The following is a 25749-nucleotide window of genomic DNA, read 5'->3' on the forward strand; positions in this document are numbered from 1 at the left end:
CCCCGCCCTGCCCCTTTGCGCGGCTCCCCATTTCCGTTTCCGGTGCGGGCCGCGCGCGAGCGCAGGAGTGGGAGGCGGCGGCGAGCCGGTGAGTGCAGGCTTCGGCCCCGACCACCTTGGCTTTCTGGCGGCGCCAGCCTAGCTGCGCCCCGGCCCCGGGCTCTCCCGGCGGTGCCGCGGGCCTCCGCCCCGACGGCCCCCTGCCCGCACCCTCTACGTCCTGACGGGACGTCAGGCCGCGCCCCGACCCGGCCGTGGGCCCGATTCGCGTTGTCCGACTCGGCCCTGACCTGGTCCACAAGATCAGTCGCACCTCCGGGCTCCCCCCTGTCCACACACACTGCTCCCCGACTCGGCCCGCCCTCCCCCGGCAGCCAGCTCCTCTCCAGGTTGTTTTACCTGGTTGCCCCTCTCTCCACACAGCCCTTCTGTACACCTCAGCCCTCCTCTGCTCTCTGAGCAGACCCCCACTGTGCCCCTCCTCCCTCCGGCGGCACCTTCCATCCACGCCCTTCACCTGTCCTCGACCCCCGCCTCCCTGCCACTGCAATGTGCCGGTGAAATTCGCCCCTCCTCCGCCTGCTTTCGTTCCTGTCACTCTGCAAACCCATCCCTGTACCCAGCCCCACCGATGGCCCCTCGCGGAGTCCTTTCAGCTCTTCTTGAGCGTCAGCCCCAGCTGCTTAGGGTTTACCTCAAACATTACGTTCCACAACCTTTCATCCCGACTCCGGTGCTTGGAATCTAGGATACCCCTTCCCAGGGGTGCTCACCCCAGAGTCACCCGAGAGGATTTCTCACAGTTCTCAAGCTACTGGGTCCTGGCTGTCAGGGATGCGCTTGTGCGTCAGGACCGCAGGTCTGCAGCCTCACTTCCCTTCCCCGAAGCTGAGAGACATGGATCGGTTCTGCCACCAACTTGTTAGAATGCTGTGGTTCTGCCCATCTCACACCCCTCATCCCCTCATCCCCCAGGTTGAGGCCTCAGGCTTGGCCTCACCACAATGTGGCACGAGGCTCGGAAGCATGAGCGGAAGCTTCGAGGCATGATGGTTGACTACAAGAAGAGGGCAGAACGGAGGCGGGAATACTATGAAAAGATTGTGAGTGACTCACCTTTTGTTTGGGGTGGGAGATTCTCTGGTGGGTGGAGCCCTGGTCATCCACTGTAAAATTGGGCTTGGAAATATGCCAAGACAAGTGCCCTGTTTTCTCACACTAGTCACTCGTCGTTTTTTGTTGTTGTTGTTGTTTGTTTGCTTTGTTTTGTTTTTTGTTTTTCTCTCTTTTTTTTGGTACCAGAGATTGAACTCAGGGGCACTCGACCCCTGAGCCACACCCCCAACCCTGTTTTTTAACTTAGATACAGGGTCTCACTTTGTTGCTTAGCAGCCTCACTTCTGCTGAGGCTAGTTTTGGACTCATGATTCTCTTGTCTCAGCCTCTTCTTGCCCCAGCCTCCTGAGCCACTAGGATTACAGGCATGGGACCCACGGGCTCCACTCAAGATTTCTTGAGCCTGATTGACAGCGAGGGCCTGAGTACGAGTTTGTGATAGCATACTGTTTGGTGTAGCCTCTGAATGCAGATGTGGTGTTGGCAGGAAGGAGGGAGGACTTTGTAACACTGAGCAGCACAGACACAAGACTGCCTCCAGAACGTCATCTGTGTTGCTTATTGCTGTGTTCCTGGGACCCCAGAGAGCTCAGCCACTCTTGAGGTTTGGTTTGGCACACAGTAACTGTGCCATCAAGTATTCACTAAATGACATCTGACTACTTCCCTCTCCTGTCTTCAGTTGCTTTTGGAGAAAAGACCAAACTCCATGTCTTGGCCTTCAAAGTGCTTGTGGTCTGGCCTCTACTGGCTTCTTGGACAGCAACATTGGCCTTTTTCCACTTCTGCCACCACAGGGCTTTGGCCTGTAATGCCTCCCCTCACTTGTTTACCTCCTGCTTGTTCTTGGGACCCCAGCTTGGAATGGACCTTGTTTACCAGGCTCAGTTCTATTAGATGATTTTAAGTAAACACTGTTTGCTTCCTGCTCTCCTGGCTTCCAGTTCTGTCTCTTCCACCATCTTCAGGTGGCCAAAGAAGTGAGTTTTTTTGTTTTTTTGGGTTTTTTTTTGGCAGTGGGATTGAACAGAGGGATGTTTTACCACTGAGCAACATCCTCAGTCCTTTTTATTTTTAATTTGAGACAGGATTTCACCAAGTTGCTGAGGCCCACCTTGAGAGCCATCCTCCTGCCTCAGTTTCCTGGGTTGCTGGGATTACAGGTGTGCACCACCACTCCCAGCTCAGAGAGGTCTTTCTAAAGGACAAAGCTAACTTTGTCCCTTGCTCAGAAATCTTCCTTGGCTCCTTAGTGTCCATGCTCCTCACCATAGCTTTCAGGGTCTGACTTTTTGTTTCATTGCTGGGGATGGAGCCCTGGGCCTTATGTATGCTAGTCAAGCACCCTACCACTGAACTGCCCACCTACAGTGGTCTGGCTTTTGTCCCACCTCTAGGCTCATGCTGCTTCACTCTGCCTCATTCCTTCTCTCAAGCCATCCTTGTCAGTCTTCTGTGTACCCAAGCACTCTGACCACAGTATCTATGCTTGTCCTCTTCCCATACCTGGCTAACTTGTGTTCATTATCAGATCTCGGTCCTCAGGGAAGTCTTATCTTGACCCCCCAAATAGAGTCAGGTGTCCCCTATAAATGCCATCATAGTCCACTGTCCTCCTTTGTGGAATGTAACACATTTGAAATGTCATACAGATATATAAATCATATTTATGGATATATACATATACACACACCCAACTCTTGGAGATTAGAATTAGGTATTTTGGGGTCACATACACATCCCAAGTTTGGGCCTAGCAAATATGGTTTCGAAGAACAGACAAAACAGGATTAACAATAGCAGTTGCCACTTCGTTGCCCTTCTCTGGCACCAGGGAGGATTTTAGATATGTGGATTTTTTTTTTTTTTTTTGGTACTGGTTGTTGAGTACTGTTGTACTCTACCATTGAGCTATATCCGCAGCCCTTTTAATTTTTATTTTGGGACAGGGTCTTGCTGAGTTGCCCAGGCTGGCCTAAAGCTTGTGATCCTCCTGCCTCAGCCAGCTGAGTTGCTGGGATTACAGGTGTGTGCCACTGAATCTAACTGGGTGGTTGTTTTTGAATCTCACAGACACCCATGAGATGGATGCAGATTGTTCTTGTCCCACTCTGCAGGGAAGGGTAAGCTTTAAGAGCTCCTTGCTTTCTGTGTGACCCAAGAAGGATCCATTGGCTAGTGGAAAAGGCTATCTGTAGTGGTGTCAGAGTAACTCTGAACGTAACTGTGATGGCAGGGCCTGGGTCTGTGTTGGTTCTAGCTGAGGTCCCAGCAGAGTCAGAACCAGTAGCATTCAGGCAGGAAGAGCTGCTGTTTACTGTGGGAGGGTGTGTGCCAGGCCCAGTGCCCACTTCCTAGTTCTTTCAGCAGGTCTGAGAGGTAGGCAGCAATTATCTCTATTAAAGGTGGTGATCGGAGGAGCCATTTCTGCTTGGGACCTAAGTTACTTCTGTTTGTGCTTCTGCTGCGCATAGTTTCTCTTCCCTGTGTTGTCTTTAGGCCTAAGAGGGCTGCTTGGATTCTAGTTGTCCTCTCTTCATCCCATCCAACAGAGAGGAAGAATTCAGAGAAATGGGACAAAGTTGCACATGTCAGTTGTTAAGAAAGTTTCTAGATGTTTTCCCATGATACTTCACCTGTATCCCACTGTCTGGAAAGTAGTTCCATGGTCACGTACAACTGGGTGGTCTTAACCAGATATACAAGTTCCGTTCCTACCAAAGCAGGGTTATTGGAGATCATTGCCAATTAATGGAAGACAAGAGCAGCTCCCTTGAGCAAGGTGTGGTGGCTCTTGCCTGTAATCCTATCAACTCAGGAGGCAGAGGCAGGAGAATCACAAGTTCAAGGGCAACCTGGGCAACTTATTGAGGCCCTGTCTCAAAAACATAAAGGGCTGGACTGGGGTTGTGGCTCAGTAGTAGAGTGTTGTCTGGCACATGTGAGGCACTGGATTCAGTCCTCAGCACCAAATAAAAATAAATAAAGACATTGTGTCCATCTACAACTAAAAAAAAAAAAAAAAACATAAAGGGGCTGGGTGTAGCCCCAGCAATAGAGCACCCCTGGCTTCCATACTCAGTACTGCCAAAAAGAAGGAAGCCAGGCATGGTGGCACACAGCTCCCTTGCAGATTCTTACTGTTGGGCAAGTAGAGCTCTGAGCGTGTGCCTGCCTAGAGGATCCACTGTCCAGTAAACATTCACTCTTACTGTGATTGACAGGAATTGTGGTAGAGTAGCAGCATAGAGCTGGGATTTTGATTCAGGCCAAGGGGTGGCACAGAGGAAAGAAAACTTAGGCGGTCTGGGACTCTAGGCCCCCTCAGTGTTAGCAAGGGACCACCTCGCTTGATTTTCCCTTGGGACAGTGGTGATGGCCAGTCCCTCACTGCATGACCAGAGAGCTCTGAAACAGGCATCTGTGGGGTGCTGTGTGGTGCAGGCCCGTACAAGCAGCCAGTGTCCCCGCACAGGAACGTGATCCACATTCAGATGTATACTGCCAAGCTGTGGGAGGTGGCTGCCAGTGGCTGGTGGCTGCTTTGAGGAGGAGATGGGGCTGCTTATGCAGGCCCCTCATCTTCTTCCCAAGCTGAGAAAAGAGGCGGGGGGCACCTGGGAAGAAACTGAGGTCACCTGATGGGTTGAAGGTGGTGTCTGGATGCCGCTGCTTTCTCTGTTCCTGATTGGCCCTTGGGGCCTCCTCTCTCCCTGTTTCAGCTCATACCTGACTCTGGTTCTGTGATTGTTCTTGTCTTTGTCAGTTTTCTTCTTCTTCTTTTTTTTTTTTTTTTTTTTTTTTTTTGGTGCTGGGGATTGAACCCAGGGTCTTGTGCATGCAAGGTAAGCACTCTACCAACTGAGCTATATCCCCAGCCCAGTTTTCTTCTTTAGTCAGTGGTTTGATTAAAGAAACAGTCCTCTGTTGACATGAAAATGAGAGATAAACAAATGGTCTGCTCTAGGACGACCTAAGCTGGCCCCTAATGGTGGGTCAGTGTTCCCCTGGGCTCCCCCTTCTTGGCCTCCCCCTTCTTGGCACTGCACATACTCAGTCATCTCTATGTGGGGCAGGCCTGTGTCCCACACTGCACTGTGAACCATGAGGACAGGGTCAAGGCCATCTCAGTCACTGCTGTGCTCTAGCACAGGGCCCGCCATGTAGCAGTGCCTGCCAAAATGTTGAGTGAGCAAGTAAATGAATGAACTCCCCTGACCCCACCTGATCCTAGAATAAGGATAGTCTAGTGATGCAGAGTAGATTTGGGGATGGGTGCACTGGCACATACCTGTATTCTCAGTGACTCAGGAGGCTGAGACAGGAGGATTGAAAGTTCAAAGCCAGCCTCAGCAACTTGGCAAGGCCCTAAGCAACTTAGTAAAATCCTGCCTCAAAATAAAAATGGGAGGGGTGGGAGGGGTGGGGGGAAGGGAAAAAATAACAGAATGACTCAAACAACATTACCCTATGTAAATTTATGATTACACAAATGGTACACCTTTACTCCATGTACAAACAGAGAAACAACATGTGTCCCATTTGTTTACAATAAAAAAAATAAATAAATGAAAATGGCTGGGAATGTGACTCAGTGGTTAAGTGCCTCTGGGTTCCATCCCAGTTCCAAAAAAAAAAATGTAGATTTTGGCAAGTCGGCAGGATAACTCAATGGTAAAGTACTTGCTTACTGTGCGTGAGACCCTGATTGATCCCTGGAAGCACCCCCCCAAAAAAAGTGGGGTTTGGATTTTTTTTTTTTTTTTGTACCAGGGATTGAACCTGTGGGTGCTCTACCACTGAGCTACATGTACCTCGACCTTTTTTTTTTTTTTTTTTTTTTTTTGGTACCGAAGATGGAATCCAGGGCTTTACACATGCTCAGCATGTACTCTACCACTGAGCTGCACCCCCAACTTGGATTTTGGGTCATGAAGAAACATTTATGCACTGATATTTGTTACAGCATTATTTACGATAGCCAAGAGGTGAAAGCATCTAAATGTCTATTGGTGGATGAATGGACAAAGATATTTTGATGTATGTACCTGCAATGGAATATTATCTTCACAAAATAAATCCTTTCCATTTAGTACCTTGAGGACATCATGCTAAGAGCTAAGCAAAATAATCCAGTAACAAAAAGACAGTACTGCAGGACTCGGTTCACAGGAGGCATCTAAAACAGTCAGACTCTTAGAAACAGAAAATAGGTGATAGCTAGAGGCAGGGGAGAGGGAGCTCAGTGGGTACAGAGTTGTAGTTTTGCAAGGTGAGAAAGGTCTAGAGATTTGCATATTTAATACATAAGTGCATATAGTTAATACCACTGTACTGTAAACTTAAATGCTAGAGGGCTGGGGTGTTCAGATGTCGAGAAGGCCCTAGGTTCCATACCCAACACCACAAAAAAATAAAATAATTTTTTTTTTTTTTTTGGTACTGGAGATTGAACTCGGGACACTCAACCACTGAGCCATATCCCTAGGCCTATTTTGTATTTTATTTAGAGACGGGATCTCACTGAGTTGCTTAGTGCCTCGCTTTTGCTGAGTCTGGCTTTGAATTTGTGATCCTCCTGTCTCAGCCTCCTGAGCCACTGGAATGACAGGAATGCACCACTGCGCTAAAAATAAAAATTTTAAGCCAGCCGTGGTGGCACACACCTGTAGTCCCAGCTACTCAGGAGACTGAAGCAAGTGTTGGGACTGTAGCTCAGTGGTAGAGTGCTTCCCTAGTGTCTGCCTAGTGTGGCCCTGTGTTCCGACCCTAGCAACAGAAAAGAAAAAAAAAAAGGAAGGTAGATTTTATGGTACATGCTTTCTACTACAATAACAAAATTAAAATTTGGAAAAAAAAAAAGTGAAAATTAAAGTAAGAAGTCAATTTTGGAGTCAGGCCCATCTGGGTTCAAAACCAAGTTCTTACTGGTGGTGTGGTCTAGGCACACAGGTCTCTGCTCTGAGCTCCTCATCTGGAGCGTGGGGAGATAGTGTTTTTCTCCATGGCGGGGAAGCCTCATTGAGGAAGTGTAAAATAGCTCTTAGCTCAGAGCCTGTCTTTTAGTTTGGTTCATGGACTTCCAAATTGCTGCAGAGCCAGGCCCTAGGCTCTGGCCTTTTATTCCCAGAAATCTGTTTTTTACTCCCGTGATGCTGACCTCGCCAGGTGTTTTTCCTCACTTGCCAGATGCCACATGTTGTCCCTTGAGTCTTGGCTGTGGGAACTGGGGCGGAGGGAGCTGGACGTGTTGGTGGCTGGAGGTGAGGCCTTACAGGAGCAGGTCAAGCACGGGGGCAGCGGTTTCATTCCAGAAGTGCCACCTGGCTGGACCTTGTGGTCTTGGTGTGTTCCCCCCTTTAGGTGTGTCTTTAGGTGTGAAATCAGGAACTGACCGCCGGTGCCTGTCAGAGAGTGAGTGCAGAGTTGGAGTTAGTTGGCGCCAGCTGTGGTCCCCAGGGGCACCCTCAGCTCTGCAGTAGTAGGATGTGCCTGCCGTTTGCTGAGGGAGGAACCCCAAGGAGGGGGATGCCTTGGAAACTTGGGGCAGGTGCTTGTTTCTGAGCCAAATGGCTTGATCTCCTCTCTTGTTCTCCTTTTCTTCATTGGGTGTTCCTGAGCGCCCTGTGGGCCTGGCCCTGGGGACACAGCAGTGAAACAAATAGATCCCTGCTTCCCAGGAGGCCCTGCAGCTCTGAGAACAGGGGTTGCCGGGATAGAGTAAATACGGGGGGGCGCTGGAAAAGCTGGGTAGACAGGGTCTACAGCTGTGTGGTCAGGAAGACTCTAGAAGGAGACCCGGAGTAAGTGAGGGAGCAGCCATGTGGAGAGCATTCCAGGCCCAGGGAGTAACAGAGGCAGGTGAGGAGGGCACAGGGCATGTGGGAGGTCGGCGTGGAGCCCGGCCATGAGGAAGTGTAGCAGTGGGCGCCGCTCCTGCTGGACTGTCCTTTTCATGTCCCTGTTGTGAAGACTTGGACTTGTGACCCGAACCAGAACTCAGACCTGAGGGCCATGGACTTGGGACATTCTCCCTGTGGTGTCCTGTCTGGGGTTGTTTTGCTGAGAGATTCCCATACCACACGGCTCCCTGGTTGCAGGCATGCTGTTCGGTGCCTTTTGGCATGGGTTGTGCAACCAGGAGCACCGCCAGAGCTTGGCGAAGTTTCTTTTTTCTTTACCCCAGAGGGCAAGCCTGCCATAGCAGCCGGTGCCCTTGCGCCCCATGCCCCTCCGGGCAGCTAGAGTCTGCACTGTCTCTGGTTTGCCTGTTCTGGACGGCTCATGCAAGTGGAGTCCTGGGACGTGTGGCCTTTTGTGACTGGCTTCTTTCACTCACCCTCAAGGGTGTCAGCGCTGTTGCACTGTGTGGACATACCCTATTTTGTTTTTCATTAATCGATGGTTTATTGATTAATGAAGGTTTTCACCTTCTTGCTTTTGTGAATAATGCTGACATGAACATCAGAGTACGAATGTATGAGTCCTGTTTTCTGTCCTTTTGGGTCTGTATCTAGAAGTAGAATTGCTGAGTCATGTGGTAATTCTTCATTTAACTTTCTGTTTTCGCATTGCTGGGGATCAAACCCAGGGCCTCACACATGCTGGGCAGGTGCTCTTCCACTAAGCTCTACCAGCCCGACTGCCTTTTTGGGGAATTGAATTTCTCCACATTTTTGTCACTGTTTTTGTCCTTTCAGACAAACTCAGGCGCATTAAGGGTGGCATGGCCCTCGTGGTTTTGTCCTTTCGATTTCAGCTGTCCTAGTGTGTGTGAAGTGCTACCTTGTGGTTTTGATTGGTATTTCAACGTCCCTGGTGACTAAGGACGTTGGTCATCTTTTCCTGTGTTTCTCAGTCTTGCTGTCATAGAGGCTGCCCCGAGGCCAAGTGCTCACACCTGCTTCTAGGGGGAGATGAGCTGCTGGGGTGGGGGTGTGATATTTTAGGCCAGGGATCTCAGTACTGGCTTGCAGAAGATTGGTCCAGAGCTCAGAGCCCCTCACCACTGCCTGGGGAGGAACCATGGCCCTGTTCTAGAGTCAGGCGGCTCATTAATTAAACTTCTGCTGTTCTGCAGGTTGGTTGCCTCTGAGGTGTGGCCTGTTTGACATCAGAGGCCAGCTCACCCCTGAGCTTGATTATGGGGGTGGGAACCGAAGCTCACTGGTGGTGACCTGACCTCTGTTCTGTCTACCCCTGCAGAAGAAGGACCCAGCCCAGTTCCTGCAGGTGCATGGCCGAGCCTGCAAGGTGCATCTGGATTCTGCAGTGGCCCTCGCCGCAGAGAGCCCAGTTAACATGTGAGGCTGCCGTGGGGCAGGAGAATGTCTGTGACTGGGGCCTGGGCATCAGAAGGGACCAGGAGGTGGTGTGAAGTCTGCGGCAGAGATTCTGGGATACAGGCAGGCCTTTGGGAGCTCAGAGGCAGGAAAGGTTGAACCTGCCTATGAAGGTGACAGTGAGAGAGGCCATGTAGAGCATGCAGGGTTGGGATGGAGGCCCCAGCTAGACTTGGAAGGGAATGGGTGGGGCCGGACCAGAGGCCCAAAGAAGCAGAAAGAGGGTAGGTTGCCAGAGGGGGTGTTGCAGGGTGACCGGCCCCTCAAGTGGCCTGCAGTCCCTGGCTTAGGTTCTCCACTGTTGCTTGGTCCTGAGAAATGGAGCCGCATTCTTCCTAGGGGCAGTCAGATGGTGGTTTCTTCAAGGTTCCAGGAGGCTGACTGTAGATTCCGGGGGCTTTGTAGGAGCAGGGACTAAGAGCGGGGGCTGAGGGTAAAGGCCATACTGTGGGTGTTGGGTGCAGCGGGCCAGGCTTTCAAGCACGAGGTGGCAGGGAGCAGGTGCCTAGTCCTGGGCAGCGGCCCCTGAGCTCCTGGCTTCCCTGCTCTCATCCTCCCCTCTTCAGGATGCCCTGGCAGGGGGACACCAACAACATGATTGACCGCTTTGATGTCCGTGCCCACCTGGACCACATCCCCGACTACACCCCCCCACTGCTCACCACCATGTAAGCTGCCTCCCCAAGGGGTTGCCCGAGGAACCAGCAGCACATGTCCTTGCCCCAGCCTGCTTGTCACCTTCCTAGGGAGGAAGCGTGCAGGTGGGGAGGAGCACTCCCTCCCTGAGCCCGGGTGCCTCATCCCTCTTCCTGCTGGCTTGGAGTGGGATCCATCCCTCCCTCTGATCTCAAGATCTTGACCTCCCCAAAGCTCCCCGGAACAGGAGTCAGACGAGCGGAAATGTAACTACGAGCGCTACCGAGGCCTGGTGCAGAACGACTTTGCTGGCAGTGAGTGATTTGGGCGGGGAGTGGGGAGTGGGGGGCCCCTGGAGATTGGAAGACCTAGACAAGTTTGGGAAGAAAACTTTTATCCAGGTACTTTCTACCAAACGACCTGGGGTTCTGGTCATGGCTCTGTCAGGGGCTTGCTCTGTCTGTCTCTTTCCCCTTCGGGGCCTTTGTCTCTGGATTGGCACAGAGGATATTAGCAGACTCACATGTACCTGCCAAGGTCACGTCCATGTTCCATATGCTCTGATTCTGTACTCTTTTTTTTTTTTTTTTTCTCTAAGAGAAGAAATGGGGAAAATAGCAAGCACACCTGTATTTTTCCTTGCTTGCACGGGTGAGATTGTCAGGACAGAAGAAGAAATTTCTCCTTGTTTTAAACGACGATTCAGACAGCATTTGACAGTTTGCTAGGTGTTCACAGACATCCAGAACTCTCCAAGGCCAGCCTTCCCATTGTCATCCTTTCCCTATGTGAAAGCAAAGGCTCAAGGAGGTGGCTGCTCCCCCCTCTGGGCTACCTGAGGAGGTGGCACCTGGCAGACTTGTGCTTTTTTTGTCCATATGATCTGTTATCCCTGCACAGTCACTAGCAGGATTGGGGTGGCGTTCCACTTTACAAACTGGATATTGAGGCTGAGGGTGTCTGAGGAGCTGGGGTTCTCCCTGCGTTGGTGACCACTGCTGCCTCCCAATGGAGAGCTCTTTGCCCGTCTTCCATGAAGGACTGGGGGGGCTCTCCTCTCAGTGTCCCTGAGTCCTCTGCTTGGTCTGTCCATACACCAGTCCCTTACCTGGTAGACCTGGGTTTCCTCCTGAAGAAGAGAGGCAGCAGCGGCTGTGTGGGCCTGGAGGGCTGGAGTGAGGCCCAGCTGCAGGCCCTGGTCTCTGCTGTGTGTTTGTTTCCAAGGCATCTTGCATATCTAAGATCAGAAGCTGCCAAAGTGCTAGCAGTCATCGAGTTCTCAGAATCAGGGGACCCTGTCACTGTTACTGTGGTCTTTGCCATCACCTGAGTCACGTGGGTTCTCGAGGCGGGTTTCCTTAGCTCTGTCTCTGCATGCGCTCGTCTGTTCTGAGCACCAGTGAGGGCACCTGGGCCATGGCAGGTGCTGTTCTGGGATCAGGAGCCTGATGGGGGGAGGGAGCAGCAGCACAGTGCACAGAAGTGGTAAGGACAGACTAAGGTGACGTTATAGCAGATGGCATACCGTTCTCTCAGAAAAATAGGACAGGGTTTAATGGCATGGTCACTGAGGGATAGAAGGCACCCTGGCAAGGTGGGGTTGGTGCTGGGCTCCAGGCTACACACAGGGTGCACAGAGGCTGCAGGTGGGTGCCGGAGGAGACAGCCTGTGTGATCAGAGCAGGTGGGCCCTCTCCTGGGCCATGTAGACGGTAGGAGTCAGAAGGTGTGCCAAAGCAAGGCAGGGCCATGCTGCTCCCCAGACAGAAAAACTAAAGGCCCCAGAGGGGAGGGAGGATTCACCCAGGCTCCCACAGCAGGTCCAGGCAGGGAGATGGGAAGGACTGGTATGTCGTGGAGCTCCCGGAGGAGGGTCGGGGCGAAGGCATGCCTAGATCATTCCAAACGACGCTTAAACTGAGCCACAGGGAAGCACATAGTAGAGTGGCCCATGGGGTCCAAGGGACATCTAGCACTGGGGAGAGCAAGTTTATAGTTTGGCAGGGTCCAGCGGAGGCCTCCTTGGCCACAGTCATGGTAGCAGTGTCCAAGTTCCAAGCGCTCACTCCACCTTACAGAAAAGTCAACTGAAGCACAGAGGGGTTAGGTCACTTAACTGTAGCTGCACAGCATGTTGATGGTATAGCCAGGGCTGTTCTGTCCCTGTGTCCCACTAGAGGGGGCATGATTATCTGGAATTAGTGACTGTACCCCTGGCTGCACTTGGGTTGCCCCTGCCCCCCTGCATTCTAGCGGCCCCCTGGACTTACCAGCGGCCCCTCCCACCCTGACCCCGGTGTCTTGCTTGCTGCAGTCTCAGAGGAGCAGTGCCTGTACCAGATTTACATCGACGAGTTGTACGGAGGTCTTCAGAGACCCAGTGAGGACGAGAAGAAGAAGTGAGTCAGGGCTGGGGTGCTGCAGGGTTGGGGAGCAAGGAGCACTGCGAGCCCCCCACGCTCGCCTCTTCCGTCCTCTGCATTGCAGCCTCACCCAAGCCAAGGACAGCACTAGGCATACAGTAGGTGCTCACACTCAGTGAAGGTGCAGAAGAGGAAGCAGTGGCTAAGGGACAGGGTTCGCCAGGGGCTCTTCTTTGTGGCTTCAGCTGGGGTGGGGAGGCAGGCCTGGGCACATGGGAGGTTGTCCCCTCGGCGTTTGATGTGCCCCACTGTGAGCAGAGTTGTGAGGGGTGCGGAAGTTGGGCTCACAGTGCACTTGTCCCCGTGCCTGCCGTGTCAGCAGTGGCTGATGGCACTTGGAGAGTTGCGTCTCAGGGCAGTGTCCTCAAGGACTGGCTGGAGGATAGGGGCCTGAGCTGACACAGGCCCCAGCAGTCCTGCGGATCTCCACGCTCTGCACACTCGCTTTGCCCTGTCGGCAGGCCCGTCCCCCTCTGGGTCGGATCCTGCTCCATCTCTTCGGGGACATGCCGTCCTCAGTCGCTCCTTCCCTCGGGCTCCTGAGGTTCCCCTGGGGATTGATCGGTTTCTGGGCACTTGCTACTTTCTCCATCCAGAGAGTTTTCACGGGGCTGCACTGGGTGCCTCCAGAAGTCTCTGCCCTCACCTGTGACCCCTTCAGAATGAGGCTGGCGCTGGCAGATGGCAGCGAATGTTGACTAGATGAATGCTGCCGTGGGCCCTCAGAAGGCCCCTGCTGTGCCCTGGGCCCTGTTCTCATGGGACTTGTGGTCTAGTCAGGGAGACAGAGCTGTCCCCTGGCATGATGACCCAACGCAGGCAGGGCTGGGGAGAACAGGGTAATGCCCGACGCAGCTGGAGGGGTGGTGGGAAGGGGCACGCAGCCTAGGCTGTCCTGAGGGTGCTGTGGAACTTGAAGGGCCAGTGCGTGGGGCCTCCCTGGGGCCCTCTTCTCTGCTGGGCATCGCCCTGGCTCACACGGTCCCCCATCCCAGGCTGGCAGAAAAGAAGGCTTCCATTGGTTACACCTATGAGGACAGCACAGTGGCCGAGGTAGAGAAGGTAGCAGAGAAGCCCGAGGAGGAGGAGTCGCCGGCCGAGGAGGAGAGCAACTCGGATGAAGATGAGGTCATCCCCGACATCGGTGGGGTCCCCTCTCTGCCCTCCCCACCAACAGTCCCTGGGCATCGTTTTTGTGTCTTGTCCCTTACTCTCTGTGGGACACCCCTGCTTATGAGTCCCCCCTCCCCTTCCTGCTCCAGGACATTCCTGCCCTATCCCTCCCTGCGTCACTCAGGCCCTGGGTTCCCAGCCCCTCTGTATTTCTAGGGTGCTGTTCTTAGGGTACCCACCAAAGTGTAGACTCCCTTTCCTTCCACTGGGGTTGGCTTCTCTCTGCCTTTCCTTCCTGTTCCCTTTTTCCTCTGGAAGACAAGTGTTCATCCTTGGACAGAGTAGCCCCTCCTGCCCTAGCATCTGTCAGCCCGGGTCCCCTCCTCCTAATCACATGGAGCAGCCCTCAGCCTGGCCTGCACCCTGCTGCTGCCTGTTTGTTTATTCTTGGGCAGAGCCAGATATTTGTGTCCATCCATGTATCCCTCACGCACATGGCTCTGCTCAGTCCAATCCCCTCCCATGTCCTCCCCCTGCTCTCCTTCCTCAGCGCCTCACTCATCCATCTACCCATCTGTCTCCACCCAGCTGTTTCCCAGCCCCCATCGCCCATGGTGTGTTGTGTTGGCTTCTGGCCAAGCCCCAGGCCAGCCTGGGGATGCTGAGCTGAGCCGAGCTGGACCTGAGCCAGTCCCTCCCTGACAATTCCTGCAGGCTGGTGGCTCCCGGTCCATCCCTCTTCCGGGAGCACTGCCCCTTCTTCCTGTCCTGTCACTTGGCCTTGGCTCCTGACAGCCTTTCTCTTGGTGCAGACGTGGAGGTGGATGTAGATGAACTGAACCAGGAGCAGGTGGCAGATCTCAACAAACAGGCCACAACCTATGGCATGGCTGATGGGGACTTTGTCAGGTGAGGCCAACTGCCAACATCCTCCCTGCTGTGTGGATCCCACCTGGTTTCCCTCTGTCCATATCCCAGGTGCCAACAACCTGTTTGCTCCTGAGCCTATGCCTTGGGTACTTGGGTACTTGCAGAAGCTGAGGCTGCACCCAGAATTACTCAGCCTGCCCTTTTCAGTGTGTCCTGGGGCAGATCTGCCCCTTGAAGTTCCCCCAGTTCCTGACCTGGTGGACAGCACCCCCTAGTGGAGCTACTTCATTCACTGGGTCATTCCCTCAGCCACTGCGGCTGAGCCTTTGCCCTGTGCCACATGCGGGCAGAGCTCTTAGCTTCTGTCCTCAGGAGCAGAACAGCAAAGTGCACATTGAGTAAACCCAAGTCTAAACATGGCAGCCTCTGTCCAGAACCCTCTGTGACTCCCACCCGACTGAGGAGCAGCCAGAATCCCCGCCTCAGCCACAAGGCCTTACCTGTCTGGTCCTCTGTCCCTTCCCTCACCCCAGGTCCTTCCACTCTGCCCATCGCCTCTGCCCAGTCTCTATGGCCTCTTACTTCGCAGAGACCTGAGGCCCCGTCTGACCGTGGGCCTGTCCATCTGCCATTTACTCTGCTCTTCACCTTGCCTGGCATCTGCACAGCCTGCTCCCCAGGTTTCTCTCAGATGTCATGTTCTCTGCGAGGCTCCCCAGTCTTCCCCACTGAAATGTGTAGTCACCCCTGCCTGGATCCTATCCCTTCCTGTCCCCTCCTGTGATTGATGTTTCCTGTCAAGCTTGGTGCCATCACGGGGACTGTGCACTGTATTGCTGTGGTCACTGTCTCTTCTCCCCTAGTGTGCCAGCCCACAAAAGGGGCATTTCAGTGCTGAAATCTTAGTGCCTAAGCCAGCACTGGGCACACAGGAGGGGCTCAGTAAGTCATGCTGATGGACTAGTAGGCACGGGAACCTCACTGTCACTGAAGCCTTTGCTAAGGCCCAGCTTCCCTGTGACCTGTGCCCTCTGTGGGGATTCTCATTCCCCTCTGCAGGATGCTTCGGAAAGACAAGGAGGAGGCGGAGGCCATCAAACATGCCAAGGCCCTTGAGGAGGAGAAAGCCATGTATTCGGTGAGGTCTGGGCCAGGGTGAAGGGGACAGGGGTGTGCCTCAGGGAGTGCACACTCCTCACCAGCCTGGCATGCCCCTGCCCAGGGCCGTCGCTCCCGGCGCCAGCGGAGAGAGTTCCGGGAGAAGCGGCTGCGGGGTCGCAAGATCAGCCCACCCAGGTAGGGTTTCTCCCCTGGGCCTCTCCTGCACCCCACTAGCATCAGTCCTGGAGGCTGTAGGGAGAGGGCAGGAGCGGGTCCAGGAATGCTCTCTCCAGGCAGACTTTCGAATCTCCTCCTGGGGAGCATCGAAGACCTGACATGAAGGCTCAGTGGCAGGAGTGACCTTGAGGGGCTTGTGGACACTTCCCCCTATCAACTGCTCCCCTCACCTGGCTGGACTTGGGGCTCTTGCCATACTCGCCAGGAGACAGTGGGCTGCTGCCCCATATAGCTAGTTGAATTGAGGCCTGAGCTGGGAGACGTGGGCCTGACCGAGGTTCTGCCCAGCTCTGGAGCCTGGCAGAAGCCACTCCCTCCTGAGCCTGTTTTCTCCTTTGGAAAATGGTGGCCACCACTTTCCAGGAGAGAGGATTTGGCCAGTCTCCACATGGAGGTCTTGGGACAGGGTGTGGGGGACTGTCTGGTAGCCGAAGAGCCCCAGCCAAAGGCACGCCCCCTGCCATGGATCTGTTGAGCAAGTGTTTGAGGGAGTTGCAAGAATGGCAGGTGGTGGAGAATGTTGTCCAAGAGAGGCGCTGATTCTCACCACCACCAGCGTCAGTGTCACGGGTGCAACAGCGGCTTAGGGTCACAGGCCTGCGTGACCTGGGGCAAGTGACTTCATCTTTTGGGCCTGAGTTTCCTCAGCTGCAAGGAATGAATGATCAGAGTTGGTACGAGAACCACCCGATTAGTGCCTGGCTTGCAGTACACCATTAAGACTGGTCAGCTGTTCCAGGCTCATCGTCCTTGTCAATAAGCCAGGACTCAGCCAGGGATGTGGGATGGAGGAGGGACCCTTCTAGTCTCAGTCAGAGGCTAAGCAGGATCAGGGCTACTGAGGTCCCTGTCGCTCAGTCAGGGAGGGTCTGGATGTTGTTGGGGGTTGGGCCCAGGCACTCAGCTGGCATTCAGATCTGATGTGCCCATAAGTGGAGGAACCAGGGCCAGCCAGGCTCACAGCCCAGGCAGCAGCCCCCTCACTGTGCTTGCTGCCTGGCCTTGAGTCCTGAGGTTGAGGACTAAGCCCGGTACTGCGCCTGATTGGATCTCCCGCCCTCACTCCTGCCTGTTCTCTCCATAGCTATGCGCGTCGAGACAGCCCCACCTACGACCCCTACAAGCGGTAAGTTCCCACCACCCAGGGAGGGGCACCATTGAGCTCCATGTGATGCAGTACAGGGTGGTGAGGCAGGCCAGGAGGCCCCCCTTCAGGGCCACCCTCTAGTCACATACTGCATGGCTTGCTCTGTGAGGGCTCGTGGCTCATTTTTGTTTTCCCTTTTTTTTGTGGTAAACACAATGAAACATGGCAGAAAGTTGTGACTTAGAAACCAAGTGTCTCTTTAATCTTTGTTCTCAGAAATGCCCAGTAAGGAACAGCAGTGGCTGAGCTCTGTGCTAGTCCCTGGTGTGGAGTGGGTGTGGTAGCAGTTAGGGCAGGGCCTGGGGGATCGGCCTGTCCCACCCCATTTCCTTTCTTTGACGTCTGCATCTCTGCAAAGTCCACTTGTACTCAGAGTGGGAGCAGGGATGGGCTCTCCCTTGGACTGGGGGCAGGCTAAGGGAGCTGAGGCGTGGTTGGCTTTCTGTGAAATCCAAGGCTGACCAGGGCTGCTCACGCTCTCTTAATTTATGAAAATGGAATTCTGCTGGACTTAGTTTAGACCGTCCTCTTCTCCCTGTCTATTTATTGAGAACTTTTCATGTGAAATACAAAGATTTGCTCATCCCACACCTGTAACCCCAGTGACTTAGGAGGCTGAGGCAGGAGGATTGCAAGTTCATGACAGCCTCAGCAACTGAGTGAGACCCTGTCTCAAAATAAAAAGATCTGTGAATGTGGCTCAGTGGTTAAGTACACGTGGGTTCAACTCCCAGTACTGCCCTCAAAAAAAAAAAAGAAAAGAAAAAAGAAAAAAATCTGCTCATCTGATCTTTTGTCTTTTCATGGTTCTGATCTTTTGTCTTTTCATGGGGATGGATGGAACCCAGGGCCTTTTATATGGTAGGAGATGCTGTATTGCTGAGCTCCAGCCCCAGCCCTTTAAATTTATTTTGGGTCCTGCTAAGGTGCCACGGTGTGGTCCTTAGCCTCCAGAGTAGCTAGACTATCGGGGTGCACCACCTGGTCCCACTCTTCTTGTGTGTATGTGGTGCTGGGGATTAAACCCAAGGATACTCTACTACTGAGTTTCATTCTTAGTCGTTTTTTACTTTTTTGAGACAGGGTCTCACAAAGTTACTCAGGCTAACCTGGAACTTGTCAAGACTGGCTTTGAACTTGTGATACTCCTTCCTCAGCGTCCTGGTCAACGGGATTACAGGCGTGTGTCACTTGCCCAGCTTTATCCTTTTTTTTTTTTTTTTTTTTTTTTTTTTTTTTCGGTACCAGGGATTGAACCCAGGGGCATTTAACCACAGAGTCGCACCTTCAGCACTTTTAATTTTTTATTTTATTTATTTATTTATTCCTAGATGGATACAGTGCCTTTATTTTGTTTATTTAGTTTTCTTATGTGGTGCTGGGGATTGAACCCAGTGCCTCTTGTGTGCTAGGTAAGTGCTCTACCACTGAGCCACAAGCCCAACCCTATTTTTTATTTTGAGACAGTGTCTCCCTGAGTTGCTAAGGCTGTGGCTTTGCACTTGAGGTCCTCCTGCCTCAGCCTCCTGGGCTGCTGGGATCACAGGAGTGTGCCACACCACCCGGCAAGCTCATCCATTTTTTTTTTAATTGTTGCATCATTTATTTTTTATTTATTTATTTAAATTGGATTTTTTTTATATCTTTTAGTTTTTTACAGACTGCATTTTGATTCATTGTACACAAATGGGGTACATACTTTTGTTTCTATGGCTGTACACGATGTAGATCCATACCATTCGTGTAAATCAACTTTTAATAACCACATAAAGTCAGAAATTGTCTCACATTTCTTTTCTTTTCAAGCGCTCTGTGGTGGCGACGTACAGATAGCTGTCTTGTCCACCCTTTCGCGCTTTCCACCCTTCGCTGGTGGTGGCCGTCACTTCCCTTGCGCTGTAGGTCTCCTCACTGCCTAGAGGGCTGGAGGAGCCTAGGCCCCTGAGCCGTTCCTCCTGCTCTCCCTGCAGGTCGCCCTCGGAGTCCAGTTCCGAGTCCCGCTCCCGCTCCCGCTCCCCGAGCCCAGGCCGGGAAGAGAAGATCACCTTCATCACCAGTTTTGGGGGCAGCGATGAGGAGGCAGCCGCAGCTGCCGCTGCTGCTGCCGCATCAGGGGCCGCCACAGGGAAGCCCCCCGCGCCCCCTCAGCCGGGTGGCCCCGCACCGGGACGCAATGCCAGCGCCCGGTCGGTAACGCTCACGCTGCCCGCCCTACGCCCCGGCCGACGTGGGGGGGCCCTGGGGCAGAGGGGGGCCCCAGCCCAGGCCCGTGCTGACCGGCCCTCCGTGCCTCGCCTGCAGCCGCCGCTCCTCTTCCTCCTCCTCCTCCTCTTCTGCCTCGAGGACCTCCAGCTCCCGCTCCAGTTCCCGGTCCAGTTCCCGCTCCCGCCGAGGTGGGGGCTACTACCGCTCCAGCCGCCATGGCCGCTCCCGCTCCCGCTCCTGGTCGCGGTCCCGCTCCCGCTCTCGGCGCTACTCCCGGTCGCGCAGCCGTGGCCGGAGGCACTCAGGTGGGGGCTCCCGAGATGGACACCGCTACTCACGTTCACCCACCCGGCGGGGCGGTTATGGGCCCCGGCGCAGAAGCAGGTGCGTGAGGCTACGTGTGGTTGGGGGCAGGCAGGCGGGTATGGTTCCCATCCGAGGAAGGCCAGGCTCCAGGGAACCTGGCCAGTCTGAGGGACCAGGCGTAGACCACTGCTCTTTGTTAGGAAGCTCTGGGTTTGAAGGGAGAGGCCTAGGTGCCTGCTCTGTTCAGGGAGTGCCAAGTGGGGCAGGCCCAGTAGGGCAGAGCCAGCCCAGTCTCCGGAGTCAGTAGGGAGAGGAGGCTTCTGGTCACCATGTGCCTCTGTCCCTGCTATCGAGTTCTCAGGCTGCAGGGAGCAGAAGTCATGGAGGCTGCAGGGTATCCTGTAACTTGCAGTTCAGGACCCAGGGAACCAGGGGGAGGCATTGCTGCATGTGTGGGGAGGGAGGCAGAAAAACCAGGGCTTCCATAGAGGAGGCTGGGTTTCCAGTAGCACTGCAGCTGCTGAGGAAGCAGTCACCAGGGACCAGAGCATTTTTCCACTACCAGTCCCCTTGCACAGTGGGTTGGGGACTCTGATTTAGACTTTGGGTTTGGTGGGGGAAGGTGGGCCACCTGGCTTGGACCCGCCTCCTGGTGAGCTCTGCGGGCCTTACTTCTGCATCAGCAGAACAGAGCCAGTAGCTTCGCCTCCTTGACTCTTGCGGAGGTTTGAATAATGATCTGTGTAAAGCACTCAGAGCAGGGCCTGGCCCTGGGTAGGAACTGTGACTGTCACCAGTGTTACTGCCTGCGTTGTAGAGTGGATTGCAATGTCAGCTACCTGCAGGTGCCCCTGGTGCAGTGGCAGCTTGTGTTCCTTTGGTGGGGTTGTGGACCTTCAGCAGCAGGCCTGGTGCCTTCCAGTATTTCAAGAGAAGTTGATATCTGGATATTTATTTTTATTTTTTGGTATGGGGGATTGAACCTAGGGGTGCTTAACCACTGAGCCAGATCCCCAACCCTTTTTATTTATTTATATTTTGAGACCAAGTCTCACTAAGTTGTTGAGGCTGGCCTTGAACTTGTGATCCTCCTGCCTCAGCCTCCTGTGTTCTAGGATTATAGGCGTGCATCAGACACACCTGGCGAGAATCTGGATTTTTAAAGATCAGCTCTTGTTTTCTCAGTATTTACTACAAATACTAATTTTGTAAATACCCACAACGGGATTGGACATAGTGGCGTACACCTGTAATTCCAGTTACTGAGGTGGCTAAGGCAGGAGGATTGCAAGTTCAAGGCCAGGCCTTGGTGACTTAGTGAGACCATCACAAAATAAAAAATGAAGAAGGGGTGGGAATATAGATTAATTGTAGAGTACTTGCCTAGCATGTGTGACGCTGGGTTTAATCCCCTATACCACAGAAAACTAACAAAAACAGGATGGCCCTGGCAGGGCAGGCATGTGTGGCCCGGAATTGGCTTGCAGGTCATTCCATGGGGTCTGACCCAGTGCAACCACAGGAGCAAGGCTAGAGGGCAGAAGTAAGGCCTGGTCACACAGGCCAGCCTGAGGGTGAGCCCTTGCTCAGAAGGTGATGGTGCCGTGCATGCCCGTTCCAGAACTTGTGAGTCTGTGCTGGAGACTGGTGATCCCACAAGTATTAGGACCCCAGATCTATCACCCCTGCAAGAGAGCACCCTGGGACACTTTATGTGCCCCGCCTTGGGATGGTATGGAAAGGAGCCAAGTCCTGCCCACCCAGAGGTTGCCTCCTGGGAAGTCACAAGTGGGTGTGGGGCTGGGGATGTAACTCAGTTGGTAGAGTGCTTGCCTTGCAAGCACAAGTCCCTGGGTTCAGTCCCCAGCACCACAAAAAAAAAGACACAAGTGGGTGTCTACTGAGGTGGAGGAGCTGGTCAGGCACTGCCAGTGCGGTAGTGGAGGCTGTGGGTTTCTGGGATGAAGTAGAGGATCATGCCTGGACATGCAGGACCTGCAGGAAGACCCCGGTGTGCAGGTCGGGGTGAGTGTGTGGGGTCCCTGGAGCCTCACAGCCCTCCTCCTTCCCCCACTGCACCCTAGGAGCCGCTCCCGCTCAGGGGACCGCTATAGACGGGGTGGCCGGGGCCCCAGGCATCGCAGTAGCAGCCGCAGTCGCAGTAGCTGGTCCCTCAGCCCTTCCCGTAGCCGAAGCCTGACCCGCAGTCGCAGCCGAAGCCCAAGCCAGAGCCGCAGCCGCAGCCGAAGCCGCAGCCACAGCCAGAGTCACTCGCCATCGCCCCCAAGGGAGAAGCTGACCCGGCCGGCAGCGTCCCCTGCTGTGGGCGAGAAGCTGAAAAAGTGAGCAGGGGAAGAGGGTAGCCAGCCTCAGGTGGGGCCTAGAGCTCCCTGCCCTCTGAAGGGAACTTGGTCCCAGGAGGTCTGGGTGGGACCTGGCCCTTACCTGGGCCTGGTTAGAGGATTCCGCCCAATGGAGGCTCTACCCTGGAGGTGTGTCGGGATGGGAACCCGTCATGGAGGTCTGAAGGGACAGGTTTACTCCCTGTGGGATCTGAGGTCACGACCATGACTCCTGGGGGCAGTGCTGGGGCTGTGGGGCCAGAGGTGGCAGCTGCCATTTCCTCCTCCCACCAGGACCGAACCTGCCGCTGGTAAAGAGACAGGAGCTGCCAAAGTCAGTAAGAATTTGGAACTCGCCCGTCTAATTCCCGCCAGCAGCAGTGCCCGAGAGCTGGGCCCGGTGGGCCTGCAGGGGGGCCCGGGTGGGCCGGGAGATCCCGCCCCAGGGATTGAGGAGGGAGGGGGCGAAGGGGTCTGCCTTCATGAAAACCATGTCCCCTCCCTGCCTCACTGCACATCCGGGCTCCAGCTGTCCTTGAGCCCCTCAGAGCCTTGTGGCAGGTGTTCATGGCCTGCCCCTTTCCCCACACATCCCCCACAAGTCCCAGGCGCTTGCCTGAGGTGGGATGGAGCTCCAGGACACCCACCCCTCCTGCCTCTTCTCCCCCTTCCCCAGCCCAAGCTGACGCCACAGGAGAAGCTGAAGCTAAGGATGCAGAAGGCGCTGAACAGGCAGTGTATGTCCCACCCCGGGCCTGGCCTTGCAGCTCCTGGGCCTGTCAGTGGCAGTTCCTAGGAGACCTAGCCCCATGGGTGGCCTCACCCTCCCCTGGGGAGGAGGATGTGCCTGCTCTGCCGCCAGTGCTGAGGTCCCCTCTGTCTGAGCCCTCTTGGTGGGGTAGGAGGTGGGGCTCCAAGGGAACCCTCAGCCACGCTTCTTCTTCTGCAGTCAAGGCGGATAAGAAGGCTGCTCAGGAGAAGATGATCCAGCAGGAGCATGAGCGCCAGGTCAGGGGGAGGGCGTGGGTGGGGTACTGCTCGGGTGGGTGCTGGCCTGGCCATGCCTCACAACTGGCTCTGCCCTAGGAGCGGGAAGATGAGCTTCGAGCCATGGCCCGCAAGATCCGGATGAAGTAAGGCTGCCCCCCACCCCAGCCTCCTGCCGCCAGCGGCTGGAGCCCTGCCCGACCTCTGTGGGCGGATGAAAGCCAGCCCTCACCTGGCCTACAGGGTGTGCCTGGCCCCTGGGCTCCTCTCCCTCAGTCGGCTCCCTGCATCGCCCAAGTTCGCCTCCTTTGTTGTCCTCTTGGCCCACGGTGGCTCTTCCCTGGTGCCCAGCCCCTCACCTCACACAGGCCTGGACAACCGTCCTGTTGAGAGCGTCACCTGGCCTGGCCCCATGTTTTGTTCACTCCCCACTGTGTGTCTCCACTGAAGCCTTGTCTGCCAGCTGTGAACTTAAGCCAGACCTGTGGCGGGTGCCTGCTGCCTGGCCTGCTGCTGGGGACAGGGGCTTTTCTCTGCCTGTCTGCTTGCTTCTCCTGCAGTGTGGAGGTGGTCAGGAGTTCTGAGCTTGGGTCACAGACTCGATCAATTCCAGCTGTGCTTCTCTCTGATCATGTGGCCCCTGGGCCCTCTCAGAGCCTCACTTAACACTCTGAAGTAGGACAGTCCAAAGTGTCTACCTCACTGGACAGACCAGGAGGTAGTGTCCATAAGACTTCAGCTGGCCTTGGACCCATGGGCAGAACTGGAGGCACAGCTGAGCATGGTGGTGCAAACCTGTAATCCCAGCAACTTGGGAGGCTAGGACAGGAGGATTACAAGTTTGAGACCAGTCTCAGCAACTTAGCAAGACCCCTATCTCAAAAAACAGTGGTGGGGGCGGGCTTTGGGATGCAGCTCAGTGGTAAAGTGCCCCTGGGCTCGATCCCCATTACCAAAAAGAAACAAAACAAAACAAAACAAAACCACCCTCAACTTGGGGCAGCAGTGCTGTGTGCAGCAGAGGGGAGTCCATTGGTCATGGTTCCATCCCATCTCTGAGTCTGTGGACAGGCAGCTAACCCTTTCCGAGCTGGGACTCCTTCCTCTGTGTGGTGGAGGTGATAATGCTCCCACCTCCACCGGTCTGCCAGGCCCACAGCACGACGTCTAGTGGGCGGGAAGGCCTGATGCTCAGTGCTGCTCTTCCTGTTGTCACTGTTGTGTCTACTACCATTTTGTGTTGAGCTTCAGAGGGTGCTTTGTGCTGCCCTTAGCAAATGGCGGAAGAGCTGGGCATGGTGGCACACCTGTAACCCCAGCTACTCAGGAGGCTGAGATGGGGCCCCAAAGTCGAGGCCAGCCTGGGCAACTTAACAAGGCTGTCTCAAAATTTAAAAAAAAAAAAAAAAAGTGGGGGGCTGGGGATGGCACCCAATAAACGCAGCCATTGGGTTGCCAGCCCTGCCCACTCAGGGTGTGCATGTCGAGTGTGATGGAAACGATCGAGACCTGTCTGGCCTACCTTGGGTGTTTGACCAGGCTTTCCTTGCCAGGGCCCCCTGGAACTCCAGTCCTGACTGCCAGCCAGTGTCCATTTCCAGGTGGGGACAGCAGTACCTGCCCCCGTGGCTTAGGGCTGTACTTGACTCAGGTGTCACATGTGATGGGTGTTCACAGCAGGCACTCACCCCACCCTGGTTGCCTCCACTTTCCCCCTGCAGAGAACGGGAACGCCGAGAGAAGGAGCGAGAAGAGTGGGAGCGCCAGTACAGCCGGCAGAGCCGCTCGCCCTCCCCCCGCTACAGTGAGTGCCCCTGCTCCTCACTTGGAAGAGCCAGGCTCCTTCCAGGGCTGGAGGGCTCTGGGATACTAAATAAGAAGTGGGCGTGGTGGCGCACACCTGTAATCCCAGTGACTCTAGGGCTGAGGCAGGATTCCAAGTTTAAGGCCAGCCTCAGCAACTTAGTGAGACTTAAGTGTCTTAAAGTAAAAAAAGGATTGGGGATGTAGCTCAGTGGTCACATGCCCTTGGGCTCAATCCCCAGCACCAAAAAATGTTTGCCTGGTGCGGTGGCACCTATCACCCTGGCTACTCAGTTGTCTGAGGCAGGAGGCTCACGGAGCCCATGGAGCAGGCAGCCTAAAAAGTGCCAGACAGGATCACAGGAGAACAGCACCTTTCCCAGGGTTGCCGTCCACAGAGCAACTCGTCCGAGGCGAGCTTGCGCGCAGGCACAGTGGTGGCTGTGAGGGGCGCAGGCGAGCTTGGGTACAGGAGGTGTTGGTCACCTCAGTTGAGACAGTGCAGGAACAGCAGCCTCAAGGACCCCATTCAAGGTCGGGGTGGGGGGTCCTCGGCCCCTGGGGGTGACTATCTTCACCCATCCTTTCTTTTCTAGGTCGAGAATACAGCTCTTCCCGAAGGTGAGAAGTCCCCCAGGCTCCCAGGGTGGCCCTCCACTACCTGGGAAATGATTGTCCCTTGTGTTTGGGTGGGAGACACCACCCCCAATTTCCCCATTCCCACCCTGCACCCTGTCACCGGGGTGGTGGTGTTATCCACTGGGAAACCACCCAGTCCTGGTGGCCCCAGGAGTATGGTGCACATGCTCACAGCAAGGCTGTGCCTGTCCCACCCTCACACTTCTGCATTTCTCTCTGCAGGCGCTCAAGATCCCGGTCAAGGAGCCCCCATTATCGACATTAGGCAGAAGAAGGGGGGGGCGGGGAGGGAGCGGGGCACAGGACTCAAGCCGTGATGCTGCTGGTTTTCTCTAGTGAAATAAAAGCAAATGTTATTTAATGCCCTTCACCTGGCCTTGTGTCATCTGTGGTTGGTGCAGGGCCTTCAAACCCCAGTGCCCACTAGCTGGCAGCTGCTGTGGGTTCCAGAACCTGCTGTGGCCTGCTTAGGCTAGGGGCCT

The 25749-nt window shown here is 54.7% G+C and overlaps 1 protein-coding gene across 4 annotated transcripts; it reads left to right on the forward strand.

The window, feature by feature from the left end:
- The first annotated feature begins 2 nt into the window (after nt 1-2).
- On the forward strand, nt 3-25643 carry CLASRP (CLK4 associating serine/arginine rich protein). 4 transcript variants are annotated; one of them, XM_079118905.1, is made up of 22 exons: nt 3-88; nt 976-1103; nt 9322-9419; nt 10025-10126; nt 10329-10408; nt 12409-12493; nt 13513-13661; nt 14443-14539; nt 15560-15638; nt 15723-15796; nt 16923-16964; nt 18956-19171; nt 19287-19574; nt 21581-21838; nt 22133-22172; nt 22515-22575; nt 22788-22846; nt 22925-22971; nt 24379-24426; nt 24547-24629; nt 25225-25249; nt 25490-25643. In XM_079118905.1, the coding sequence occupies exons 2-22, from the start codon at nt 1005-1007 to the stop codon at nt 25530-25532; spliced, it is 2073 nt and encodes a 690-aa protein (XP_078975031.1). In that variant the 5' UTR covers nt 3-88; nt 976-1004; the 3' UTR covers nt 25533-25643. The 4 variants fall into 4 exon arrangements, 2 of the variants coding, with proteins under 2 accessions (XP_078975031.1, XP_078975032.1); XM_079118906.1 differs by lacking the exon at nt 24379-24426 and having other exon boundaries at nt 25490-25642; XR_013760454.1 differs by lacking the exons at nt 24379-24426; nt 25225-25249; nt 25490-25643 and having other exon boundaries at nt 22133-22176.
- Nucleotides 25644-25749: the final 106 nt, after the last annotated feature.

The sequence above is a fragment of the Sciurus vulgaris genome (assembly GCF_902686455.1).
Source record: "Sciurus vulgaris genome assembly, chromosome: 17".
Classification (NCBI taxonomy): Eukaryota; Metazoa; Chordata; class Mammalia; order Rodentia; family Sciuridae; genus Sciurus; species Sciurus vulgaris.